At 37.1% G+C, this 14,185-nt stretch overlaps 1 protein-coding gene across 1 annotated transcript; it reads left to right on the forward strand.

Moving 5' to 3' along the window:
• The first annotated feature begins 400 nt into the window (after positions 1-400).
• On the forward strand, positions 401-6,270 carry LOC140887370 (probable inactive receptor kinase At5g10020). Its single transcript, XM_073294585.1, has 3 exons — positions 401-1,476; positions 3,204-4,871; positions 5,526-6,270. The coding sequence occupies exons 1-3, from the start codon at positions 552-554 to the stop codon at positions 6,101-6,103; spliced, it is 3,171 nt and encodes a 1,056-aa protein (XP_073150686.1). The 5' UTR covers positions 401-551; the 3' UTR covers positions 6,104-6,270.
• Positions 6,271-14,185: the final 7,915 nt, after the last annotated feature.

Consider the following 14,185-nt stretch of genomic DNA (forward strand, 5'->3'; position numbering starts at 1 on the left):
AGAGGGGATACGCCGGAACACCTTTCGACCCCCCTTTAACACTCTTGTTCGTGGTTTCAGGTCAGCAATAGCTCATCTTTTGTTGGAGGAATTTCATCATTTCATCTGTTGGAGGAATTTCATCAGTTCATCCAAGAAGATCACTTTATTGAGATATATCAGATTGTAATATATGTCTTGTCAAATATAAGATGAATCTTTCGTTTTCCAACTTTACGAATTGAAAACTTTGAGGACCGAGTTCATGGCTACACAAAAAAAACATTTGCCTCATGTAATCGTTATATAGCTCGATAATTTTAAAAAAATGAATGGATGTGATCTGAAAAAAATAATAATTAATTGATGTGGGATCCTTACCCTTTTACAACTCATTTCCCACATATAAGAACCCTAATTCTCCTCATGAATCTTCCACTCACTCACACTCACAGTTGATCTGAGCTTCTCCAATCTCCCAATTACAGAAACCCTAATTCATCTCCATTTCCCCCAAAACTTCAAATGTCTAATCCCTAACCCTCCTACTTCCCTTCACTCCCTCTCCCTAGATGACTATCCCTCCCATTCTCTTTCTCTTCCTCACCTTCCACCTGCTCCTCCTCCACGCCCACGCCTCTGAGGAAGAAGTTCGATCGCTTCTAGAGTTCAGAAAAGGCATTAAATCTGATCCCTCCAATCTCATCTTCTCCACTTGGACGCCCCCCTCCAACTACTCTGCCTGCCCTGCTGCCTTCCATGGGGTTGCCTGCGATCCCTCCGCTGACTCCATCGTAGCCATTTCACTCGACCGGCTCGGTTTATCAGGAGAGCTCAAATTCAGCACTCTCATTCCGTTAAAGTTCCTGCAAAACCTCACTCTATCTGGAAACTTTCTTTCCGGCCGCCTTGTTCCAACTCTAGGTCAGATGTCGTCGCTCCAAGTCATGGATCTCTCAGGAAATCAGTTCTACGGGCCTATTCCAGCTCGCTTGAATGATCTCTGGGCGCTGCATTATGTTAATTTCTCGAATAATAATTTTTCCGGGGGGTTTCCCGCTGGAATTAAGAATTTGCAGCAGTTGAAAGTGTTCGATTTGCATTTGAATAACTTCCAGGGGAGTGTGACGGAGTTGATTCCTGAGCTGAGGAATGTGGAGTACTTGGATTTGAGCAGGAATGCGTTTTCTGGATCGTTGGAATTGAGTGTCGAGAATGTATCCAGCTTAGCTAACACTGTGAAGTATATAAATTTAAGTGGAAATGGTTTAACAGGCGGCTTTTGGGGGAGCGATGCCATGATGTTGTTTCGGAACTTGAGAGTTTTGGATTTAGGTGAAAATGGGATTGGTGGCCAGTTACCGGACTTCAAGCAATTGCCAAATCTTCAGGTACTGCGGCTGGGAAATAATGGGCTTTATGGGTCGGTGCCAGGGGGTCTCCTGCAGGCGGTAGTACCATTGGTTGAGTTAGATCTCAGTCTTAACGGATTTTCGGGTAAGATTTTTTATTTTGATTAATTTTTACCTTTATTTTCATTTCTTTTCCCATTTTGCATCGATTTTAGTTACTTTAATGTTGAAAGAACCTGCACATATGGAACTTAATATTTACTTATTTGTTCAACTCTTTCCCATCCATCAACATTACAGGTTTTAATTAGTTGGAATTCTTCTCAAATTAGAACTTCAGGTTCTGTTTAACTTAGACTACTTAGTCTGCTAACTAGCTGAGAAATTAGTATCTCCATCTTATGGTTATACCTTGACCTTGTGATCCGGTCCTCGCTCTCAGAATTAGTTGGAAGACTTTATTTAGAGTTGTAAATTTGAATTAAGATTAGGGTACCTGGGGTATCCATGAATGCGATGGTTAAACGAGTTTATTTTGGCCATTTAAAAGAGAAATAGAAGCCCAAAAGTCCCACTTTATGGCTTCTGGATTTTGGCCTTTTAGCACTTTTTGGTAAGAGTTTCTGCATCTAAATGCATGGTATGCTTGTAGCTTGGTCCAAGGAGAAATTTGTTTCCCTATCCTACCGACTGTGGACCATTTTTTTTCAAGGTTATCTTGATGTCTCACTACAGTGCAGTCTGAATCGCAATCTTCCATAAGACGAGATACTTGGACCAACACCAAAGCCAGCAGATCACCTGCTTGCTGATCCAACTCCCATTAGACACTGCTCACGGTCGAGAGCCATTGCCAACACCATCACTGGAGAGCTTGAATCAAAACACGATAACCACATTTATTTGGGTGCCAACTGCCAAAGTCAACTCATTTAAAAAATTTACTATGTGATTTGAAAATTCCAACTAACATGTTCTTTTTGAATTTTTCAGTCAAATTATTATAGTGCATTTGGAAACCAACTTTTAATGACCAATAGTATACACTTTCACCCATTTTTTGATCCGAGTCTTTGAAATATCATTGGTTTATTAACGTTCATCAACATATTACCTCAAGATACAACCTTGTTTCACTGAATTCTACATTAATACCACTTTGAAACTTCAATTTCAATATCACTTCAAACCTACAACTCTTTTTTGTCCGAATTTTTGAGTAGGATTGAGTTGAGAGCTAGCTGAAAGTCACATCTTAATCTCTAATTGCATATTTGCATTGCTTTACTTTTACTTTAATTTCACCATCTTTGTCCTAAAATATTGCGTTCTCGAGTTTATGAAATATTTCTAAGAACAATTATCACAGAACATGATCTCTATTATCGAGAAATTTTAGTGCTCTCTAAAATTTAACTGCCTGATTTTCTTTTCTTTTCATAGGAATGTCATACTGGACTACCGGTAGATACGTGGTTGTGTATTGTCATTTGGGTGCATGTGGAAGATAGAGTGTGTGTATATATATAGAAATTTTCAGTTGCCCAACCAATGCTTCCCCACTTCGTCCGCGCTCCAAAAAAAAAAAAAAACCACTAAAACCCGGAGTGCCCTATATATATATATATATATATTTTTGTGTCCTGAGAAGAAAAACGCCTTATTGCTTTATGTGCAATTAATGTAGTTATATTATATTTCCATCTCACTTCTTTAGCGGAAACATAAAATCCTTCCCTGCATAAATGGCTTGATGTCTCTTTTATAGCTGTATATATTTCTCTTTTAAGTTTCAACATTTTTGGTCTCCATGACATTAGTTACCGTTCTTTCATTTGAAGAAATTCTGACAAGTTTCATTTATGTTTTTAGGTTCCATTCCGAAAATCAATTCGACTACTTTGGATGTCCTGAATCTTTCATCAAATTTCATCTCGGGCCTTTTGCCACCATCATTAGGAAATTGCAGAATTGTTGATCTGAGCAGAAACTTTCTATCTGACGACATAACTGTTCTAAAAACTTGGAATGCCAATTTGGAAGTTTTAGATTTGAGCTTCAATAACTTGACTGGAAGCATTCCCAATGTGACACAATTCCAAAGATTGACTGTTCTTAATATTAGAAACAATTTTCTATATGGTATTTTGCCGTCAACGTTGGGTTCGTATCCAAAGATCACAATAGTTGATCTCAGCTCTAACAGACTTGGTGGTCCTATCCCACCGAGCTTCTTTACTTCTACAACCATGACAAATTTGAACTTATCCAGCAATCAACTGACTGGACCAATTCCTCTTGAAGGTGCGCATACGAATGAATTGTTGGTTCTGCCATCTGTTCCACCTATGGAGTTTCTTGATCTTTCGAATAATTTATTGATGGGTGAGTTGCCTTCCGATATAGGTAACTGGGGGAGGCTTAACTTATTGAATCTATCATATAATAATCTATCTGGACTATTACCGAGTGAATTGAGCAAACTTAGTGGCTTGGAGTATCTTAATTTATCCCACAACAACTTTAACGGTCGTATACCTGATAGACTACCATTCAGCATTGAGTTGTTTGACGTGGCTTACAACAATTTATCAGGAAACATTCCCGACAACTTGGAAAATAGGTTTCCCATTTCATCATTTTATCCTGGGAATGGGCTTCTTGTATATCGCAAAGGCTTCCCCGGTGGCAATAATGGTCCTGTTGGAATCCAAGATAAAGAAAGGCAGCACAGCTCGAAATCGAGTATCAGAGTTGCCATTATTGTTGCTTCTGTTGGAGCTGCTGTTCTGATTGCGTTTGCTCTTTTAGCCTATCACCGGGCACGTTTTCAAGGATTCCGTGCTCGAAGTGAATTTTGTGGCCAGACTGGTGGTAGAGACATAAAAACAGGAAGATTTAGTCGCCCTTCACTTTTCAGTTTCCATGGCAGCATCGAGCCTCCTCCGACTTCATTAAGCTTTTCTAATGATCATTTGTTGACTTCAAACTCAAGATCATTGCCTGGGCAAATGGAATCTGGTACTGAAATTGTTGAGCACATAATGCCTGAGGGAGTGGCAGCTGGAGCGGTGTCCACAAATCCAAGCCAACAAGCTAACCATCCAACATCACCAGGAAGGAAATCTTCACCAGGGTCTCCGATAGGATCCTCAGTCCATGTGGTTGACACGATAGAACCTGTTGCCCTGGATGTATATTCACCTGATAGATTAGCTGGAGAATTGTTCTTCTTGGATGCCTCACTAAAATTTACAGCTGAAGAATTATCTCGAGCTCCAGCGGAAGTACTTGGCAGAAGTAGTCATGGCACAATGTACAAAGCAACGTTGGATAATGGGCATATGCTAACTGTGAAGTGGTTGAGGGTTGGCCTGGTAAAACATAAGAAAGAGTTTGCAAAGGAAGTAAAAAAGCTAGGATTATTGAGACATACGAATGTCGTTCCTCTTCGTGCTTATTATTGGGGGCCTAGAGAACAAGAGAGGCTTATTTTAGCTGATTACGTTCTGGGGGATAGCTTGGCTTTGCATCTTTATGGTAAGGCCCCTCAACATTGCTTATTTGGTTCTAGGTACCCTCCTTCCATCAAATGAGCGAATATGTCTAGTTTTGGTGTTCTTGGTACTTCAACTCCATTGCTTATTTGGTTCTTGTTACTTTTATTATTTTTAACCATCTTCTAGTTCTTGGTGCTCTCCTTCCATCAGAGCGAATGGCGGCTATCTTACAACATTTTTCTGTATACTTAATCAACAAATCGCATTTGGTTTTTTAAGACTCTCTGTTGTAAGTTTTATTTTCTCAAATAATTGAATCCTCAATCTTTTTCTTACCTTAACAGCACAGACTCATAAAATTCCTGTTTTTCATTTATAAAATTCACCAATATCATAAAAAACTGGCAAAATCAGGTTAATTGCATTTTTGTGGTGCTCTCCAGTACTGTGCTAACTCGAATGTGAAAAATCGATATTGTTATTATATTTGTGCAAACACTGAAGTAGAATGGATGGGGTCTGGAGTGTTATATTTAATGGATGGCCTTTTAAAATACAGTAGTCAGCTTGAAGATTTCAATATCAGTCTCTTCTACGATTGCATGGGTGAATTTATGTTGTACTTCATAGTTAAATGGACGTCTATCGTATTTTTATTTTGTACAAATTTTTTAATAATCCACGAATTCTGCAGAGACAACTCCACGAAGGTACCCTCCATTATCATTCAGGCAAAGGTTGAAAGTAGCAGTTGATGTTGCTTGGAGTCTTATGTTTCTTCATGACAAAGGACAGCCACATGGAAACCTAAAACCAACGAACATACTCTTAGCAGGCCCTGAATACATTGTCAGGCTAACTGATTATGGCCTCCATCGCCTAATGACACCTACAGGCATTGCAGAGCAGATACTGAATCTCGGCGCTCTTGGGTACCGAGCCCCAGAACTAGCCAGTGCAGCCAAACCCATCCCATCATGTAAAGCTGACATTTATGCATTTGGTGTTATCATGATGGAGATGTTGACCCGCAGAAGTGCTGGTGATATCATATCAGGTCAATCTGGAGCTGTTGATCTTACCGATTGGGTTCGTCTGTATAATCAAGAAGGACGTGGAATGGAATGTATGGACAGAGATATTGCAGGGGGAGAAGAACAGTCAAAAGCCATAGATGGCATGCTTGATGTATCGTTGAGGTGCATTCTTTCAGTGAACGAAAGGCCTAATATCAGACAAGTTGTTGAAGAGCTCTCCTCGATATCAGTGTGAAATTTTTGTACATGTGCTTTGGAATTCTTTGTTTTATGTTACGTGTATTGTTTATTTTTTATTTTTCAAAAAAAAAAAAAAATTAATCGGTCCAATTCCATTGGCTTCTAATTTGGGCTAAATACTCACAATTGTCTAGTTTCTTTCCCTTCAATTTTTGTGTAAAGGGATGCGCTTAATTTATTGATTAATTGAGAATTTCCAATTTGATCACGAGTTTTGAAGAGTTCAGAATTTTAGGAATTTTTTTTATTTTCGGCATTATGGCCAGGACAACTTTTATTTCTCGTTTGACTCGATTTTCTATTGAGTTCGGGAATTCTCTCTTTTGCCGTTGTCATAACTGAAAGCTGAATGATTACTTTGAATAAATCAACAATTAATATTACAACTGCTATTAACCAAACAATTCTTTTTAATGACAAGCAAAAGATTATTAAGCAAACCCTGAACACATTTTTGGATTACTCACACCTCTTTTCTCAGGCTTGGACCACCACTTCAATTCGTGGGAGGGATATGTCTGACCTCGGGAGAGGAAAGGGAAAACATCTCTGTGGTTTGCAGGCTTCAGAGTTAAGAGTATAGAGTACCTGCAAAGGATTCTACACCCCATAGAACTCTGGAGCCTCATCGTTCATTCAATACAATAGAACATCCAATCACCATGACTAGCACTTATCTTCGGAAGTATGTAGACGAAGGACAAAAGAAAGAAGACTGTAGATCAGTTGGATCACATTGTGCTTTAAGTGTTGAATTGTAATACAAGTATTGTATTTGTGTTTATCAGTTGAGGTGCTGCAAACCTCGTTGTAACAAGAATCAGTAGAGGGCTGAGTTCTTGATTCTAGAATTTCTAAGATAAAGGAGTAGAGTGTAAATCCTAATCTTGGAGTGGGCTATTGCAAAGTGTTGTAATAGTCAAAGTCTTTTAGAGTGAATACTTTTGAGGTGGAAGAAGAGATGTCAGTAGGAGATTTATCTCCAAACATCCAGAACAAAGACTTGCGCATTTTCTTTCTTGTTTTACATTCAGTCGAGCACTCTCACTCATTCAGTGCTCATATCAGACATTTGATCATAAGTTTTAATCTGTTAGTTGACATCATTTCGCACATAATAATTGTTTGCCAATTAACATCGGCACGCGTGAAGGAAACATTTCAGTTGACCAACCTTAACTGAACTCAATTTGAAAAATTCATGAGTCAATTGCTACAGTGTCATTTTGTTTGGAAAATTAGCATTCATACCCAAATCGATCCTAACAAGAAAGCAGTTTGATACACCCCAACCGATCCTGACAGATTGTGTTTAATTTTAATTAAGTTTGGGTTCGGTTTTCATGATCATATCATTCTTTCATTTAGCTTCGAGGATGGTTGTTGTGTTTAGTTTTTTTATTTTTATTTCTCCCCTTTTCTGGGCCTGCATTTTCAATTTTAAAAAAAAACGAAAACTAGGCATTTTTATTAATTTGTAATTTTGTTGAATTCCTTAAAAAAATTTGCATTGAATTAAATTGTGGTGAAATTATTAAAAAATATATTAAAGTACCTTCGGATTTATTTTTGTTTCAAACCTCCATTGTCGACCAAAGTTCGCTCGAGATTTTGAATGGAAAAAAAATGTTTTCTATATAAGGGAATTCCTTTGTATTGATTCTTCCCATCAAATGGTGAGGTAAATGCTGGTTGATATATTAAATTTAATTTTCATGCCTATTGAATGAAGAGTCAATTATGAATAAATTCCCAAACCCAAACCTTTCTTTCTCCCAACTCTCTCCCTTAAAGATTCTTTCTTTGCACCCTAAGGACCACAAAACTTGATTATTTTAATATTTAATTCTTGTACTCAATATGGGTTGTTTTGTACTTAGATCTGAAGGTTTTATACTTATATCTAAAGATCTTTGTGCTTATATCTCATGTTTTAATGCTTATTTTGGTACAAAGAATTATGTGCAAAAAATGGTATCAGAGCCTTAGGTTAAATATTCAGACTTAATATTATTCGTTAACTCATACTTTTCTTTGTTGAGAAGAAGATTTTATAAAAAGATGACTTCAAACGAAGGTTTGAATCAAGAGGATTTTATTTATATGAAATCCTATAAACAAGTTAATCTGTTCATAATAGATTACTTACGACAGAAAGATGATTTCTAACTCTCAATTTTTAGAAATTACCCCAGATTCCTCTAAACTCTCCAGAGATCTTAGAGAAATTCAAAAGACGGTACAATATTACAGCAATCAGCTGTATGAAATACCTCGGCAGATTGAAGGAATCCTTAAGAAACAAGAAGAAATTCTTGTAACCCTAAAGGATCTTCAAACTAAAATCACAAATCTAGAACAAACTTCAGGTTCCAGAAAAGGAAATACAGGAGGAAGGTTACCACTCTCGTTTGGTACCGAACCGTTGTTACATCAGAAAGGTAAAACCAAAATGGTTCAAAAACCTTTAACTGATGATGAAAGGATGATTAATCTTATAAAAGCAGTATCAGAGAAAAACACTATCTGATGACTACTTTAGAGAGATTAAATCTCAAGGATCTACAAGATCTCGCGGATTCTTTTGCGAATCTCAAAGTAGTAGATCTAAAAATAAACTCCCCTGAGGGTGAACAACCCATAGGAAATCCCCCAAGATATGCGGTTAAAACAGAAGAACCACATAGTGAGTTTCAGGTTGGAAAAAATTCACATCTAGCAGGAACCAGATCAAGGAGTAAAATCCCACTCCATCAAACTCCTTACGGAAAAACTGTTTTAGATCCAATACATCCTTACGGGGTTATGTTAAACCTTGATGTTTTGGACTTCAAAAATCGAGAAGATCTTATAGATGATTGGACGTCAGCTATGAGAATTGCAGCAGGGACATTAGATCTCAATAAAGAAGGATTTATTAAACTTCTAGAAATGAGTCTAATGGGATCTGTCAAGATTGCTTGGGAGATGACTATGCCAGATACGAAGGAATCAATCTTAGCAGGAGAATCCCTCAGCGAAATTGGAGAAAGAATGGCCACCCTATTTAAAGCACAATTCATAGGGGTAGACTATTTCAACAATCAAGATACAGAGAAAAAGAGAAGATATACTCAAGCTCTGTATAGCCTCGAGTTACATGATATCTGTTTAGTTGATGAATACATTATGTTATTCACTAAATACAGATGGAATTCTGGAGTCGAGGAAAATGTAGCTATTCAGCTATTTTTCGCAAAAATGCCAAGTCCCTGGAGAGAAATGCTGATTAAAGAATACGTTCCAGGTCATCTTGACACTTTGGCAAGACGCGCGTCCTTTTTGAAAGGAAAATTGGCAAAATGGTGCCATATGGCAGCATTACAGAAGAACTACAAGAAAATAAGGGGTATAAATAAACGTACACCTTTATGTTGTAAAGATAATGATCTTCCAACGATCATTGGAAACAGATCACAGTGATTTAAAAGGAAGAAATTCAGAAGTAATCCCTACAATAAAAGAATGAGAAGTTCTTGGAAACCAATAACATTTTGGTCCAAACAAAAGGCCAGATCTTATAGGTCAGGAAGAATAAGTGGACCTACAAGAACATCCCCAGTAACAAGCTCATCACAAAGCAAGGGAAGAACACCATCAAGAAGAACTTTCAGAAGAACTCATACAAGAGCAAGTGAAAGTTTCAAGGATTGCAACTGCTGGACATGTGGAGCAAGAGGACATATATCTACAAATTGTCCAGAAAACGAGAAAAAAGGAGTTAAACTCTTTGAAGCAACACCAGATATGGATGATGCGGTCTTCTTTCAAGATCTAGTCCAAGTATATCAATTTGAGGATATCCCCTCAGATGAAAGCATATACGAAGAAGAGATATTGTTTAGTCAAGAAGATTCTGAGGATGGATCAGAATCAGAATCAGAATAAAGAAGAAGTGTTTCGGCATGAAACACATGAAAGTTTGGCTGGATTCTTTAGCCAAACCACGATATCTCATAATATGGTCCAAAGGATTATGAGAGAAAATCCAACGTTACAAAAGTACCAGGGATTTTCGGCAGGACAAGTAAAAAGAGTCTTAGGCAACCTAGGGCTTAGACAAAGAAGACATAATTTGATTTACAAAGTATCCAGAAGGGAAATGGCAATCCCCATGGAGTTAACAAGTAATCAAATAGAGATGCAGTTAATTCCTTTTGAAGAAATAAGAGAGGAATTGCAAAAGTTGAAAGGTGAGGTAGCAAGGACGATGTCTTGGATTCATATTGGAGCAATCCAAATAATGATCAAGGAAACTTTTAAAGAAGGAATAGATTCACCCATAGATATCGTAGTATGCGATAAAAGAATGGGGAATATTCAAGATGCTGTCCTGGGTACTATCTCAGGAAATCTTTGTGCAGGAAAAATTGTAGGAGTTATCTATCCAAGAATAGCCTACAATTTAGCTGACAGGGACTTTAGTCGAGCCTTGACGTTGCATCAAAACTTCAAGGAAAAGAGACTAATGAAGGAAGGTAATAGACCATATTCTATTACATATCAAATTTCATATGCTCTTTCTAATACTCATCATTCTGAATTATTTATTAGAAATGAGTTCATTGAAATTCCAGAGATCTTTGGGAAAGTTGCTCATGCAATATACCCAGAAAGAATCGAGTTTCCTTTAATTCAGGAAACAAACATTCAAATCCAAAACAAACCGGTTCTATACAGAGACCTTAAAATAGAACCTCGAAGGTTATCTTTTCAAGGAAACCGAATGACAAGTAGGAGATGGGACAAATCTCCTATTCAAGAAATTTCACCAGAATAAAAAGAGTTTTCTATAATAGAAAAACTTAGATCTCCAGAAGGATGGAAAGAAGTGAAATAGTATTCGATATTACAAGTCATCGGAACCAGTTCCCTTGTAACTCGATTTACTATTTGGAACAACATGAAAAAGGAACTTACCAAGGATTAATAAATATTAGAGAATTGGAAGTTCAAATATGTGGAATTCCAGGAAAAGAAGTGGATCAACTCATTCTTGGCCTAGAGTTTCTGGAGGACCATAAACCATGGAAACGCCTTGAAAAAGAAATAGAGTTCATGGCAAAAGAAAAGACTTGGAGGATTCAATAAGAATTCTACGAAATGGAAAACCAAGAGAATTGGATAAGGGACAATCCCTTAATCAGATTCGAGAACTCTGTTTACAAACAGAGGAAGAAGAAGTTGTTGAAATTAGTAAGTCATGAACATAATTTACTAGATCGCATTGAAGAGGTAGAAAGGAGTAACCATACTCTACCTTCTGAAGCCTTAGGAAGACTAAAGGTGAATAGTCTTAATCGGATTACTGAGTTACAACACAATCTGTTAAAAATGGCAGGGCCATTTAGTAATCCCTTTAAAAAATGACAAGAAGTCCTTTCTTCATATACATTCCGATAGGGATGTTGTATGAACAATATAAGGCTGAATACTTTGCAGCTTATATTGATTCGGGAGCAGGAATTTGTACAGCAAAAAGAGGAGTCTTCCCTGAAAAATATGAAGAAGATTTGCCAAAAATTGCTGGACGAGATTTCTCTCGAAGAATTTTAATTCTTTGCAAAGGAATAAAACAAGCAGAGATCCTTATAGGAGGAGCAGGTCAGACACCTTGGTACAAGGTAAAGACACCACCAATCTATTTCCATGATACAGGAGCTGATATCCTGTTAGGAAATAACTTCTTACAAATGTTTAAGAAGTACACACAAGACAATGAGTCAAGAAGACTTATGTTCACTACAATTTGCGATCATAAAATTATCGTTCAAAGACTCAAAGTTGCTTTTTATCGACAATTGCCGATAATATTTCGCAGCCAGCGTGGTGATAAGGGACAACTTTTTCACCCAAAAATGAAAGATCCAAGAAGGTTTGGAGAAACCATGTTGAAAATAACAACAGAACAAGAACTCCAAACAGAGGATATGGAGCTTCTCAAGGTAACTCTAAATCATAGAGATATAGAGTTAGAAAATAAGGTATCCCTTGAAGATGTCAAAAAGAGGCTCAAAGAAAGTTATAATGAGCATCCTTTGGCATGGTGGGATAGAAATCAACTCAAAGTCAGTCTTACTCTAAAGGAAGGCAAAGAGTATGAATTCGTCAGATATAAGCCTATCCCGATGAATATAACAGATCAAAGGGATTTGAGAATGATTATCAAGGAACATTTGGACCTTGGTCTAATCAAAGAAGGAGTTTCACCATATAGTAGCCCAGGTTTTCTGGTCAGAAATCATGGTGAAATAAAAAGAGGGAAACCCAGGTTAGTTATTAACTACCAAGGTATTAATAAAATCCTGGAGTTTGACGGGTACTTCATACCTAGTAGAGAACATCTAATTAGCTGTGTACGAAATGCTAGAGTGTTCTCAAAATTTGATTGTAAGTCTGGATTCTACCAGATAAGAATGGAAGAAGGCAATAAGAAATTCACAGCCTTCTCTACTCCACAAGGACACTATATAATATTTCAAAGAAAGATGGATAACCTTTTTAAAGATTATTTCAACTTTATATTTGTTTATATTGATGATATTCTTATAGCATCAAAAAATATAGACGAACACGTTAAACACTTAGAGATTTTCTCTAAAATTTGTAAACAAGAAGGACTGGTGTTATCTGAAAAGAAAGCAGTCATAGCAACAAGGAAAATTGAATTCTTCGGTATTGAGATTGATGAAACTAGAATAATTCTACAACCCCATATTGTGGAAAAGGTAAAGAATTTTCCAGATAAACTCAAAGATGTAAAACAACTCCAGAGTTTTCTTGGAGTAGTTAATTTTGCAGGGATGTTCATTAACAATCTAGCAATGTACAGAAAGGTGTTCAATCCTTTGTTAAAAAAGGATGCTAGATTTATATGGACCGATGACCATACTAAAGGGGTAAACCAATTAAAAGAGATATGTAAGAATCTCCCAAAAATGGCTATACCCGTAGATGAAGATGATCTGGTATTATTTACGGATGCCAGCGACGATTGGTGGGCGGCAGTCCTTACCAAAATCACTCCAGATGGGGAAATACCATGCAGATACTGTAGCGGTCTTTTTTCAGAATCTGAGGCCATTAGATGGCATATCAACGAGAAGGAATTTTATGCGGTTAAAAGGGCTTTTGAAAAATGGCCATTATTTTTACTTGCTAAAAAATTCACTCTGAAGGTTGATAACACCCAGGTAAAAGCTTTCCTAAAGAATAAGATTGAATCTAAACCTGAGAAAGCTAGGTTATTAAGATGGCAAACATTATGTCAAAATTATATTTTTGATATTGTTATTATTAAATCTCATGAAAATATTCTTGCAGATTTTTTAACAAGAGATGGAAGGCAGTGACGTGGATTCCATCCTGAAAATGCAGAGGCATCTCAGGGAACACCTTGGGTTGCTTCAAAACGAGTTCAACCAGTTAGCCATTAATGCTGAAATGGCCGGCAGGTTACAACAAGCTGATCGGATCAAAGTATCTAATCGAATTACAGGATGTATGCAAGCTCAAACACAACTATGGGCTGCTATTCAAGGGCCAATTGTGAAGGCTATAGAGAAACCATTGGTTTCTCATAAACAAGATATACTAAAACTATTGGTTTTACAAGAACAAGAAATACAACCACAAGTTGTGAAACAAGATGTTGAGAAATCTAAAACTCAAGAAACAAGAGCTAATCTATCATCAGCCTTTGATGATCTGGACGAAGCAACAATTGATGAGGATAACTCATCAAGTCCCTCTGGGATAAAAGAGGAAGAGATCAATCTTAGGCCCAACACTGACAAGGGCAAATCTAAGATTGATACTAATCCATCTATTATTTCTCCATTCCAGGTTTATCAACAAAAGTGGGAGAAATTGAATACAAGGAATGAAATCAACCCGAACACTTGCAGGGTTGATGTTGCAGGAATATATCCAAGGGTTTGGCTAAAAAACAATGTCAATCCTAAAGATGTAAAACTCTGGTATGAATTTGGGGCTTTGGCCTCAGTTTATACAACGTCACCAAGCTTTCTGGAGATAT

This window comes from Henckelia pumila, chromosome 3 (genome assembly GCF_033568475.1).
Source record: "Henckelia pumila isolate YLH828 chromosome 3, ASM3356847v2, whole genome shotgun sequence".
Classification (NCBI taxonomy): Eukaryota; Viridiplantae; Streptophyta; class Magnoliopsida; order Lamiales; family Gesneriaceae; genus Henckelia; species Henckelia pumila.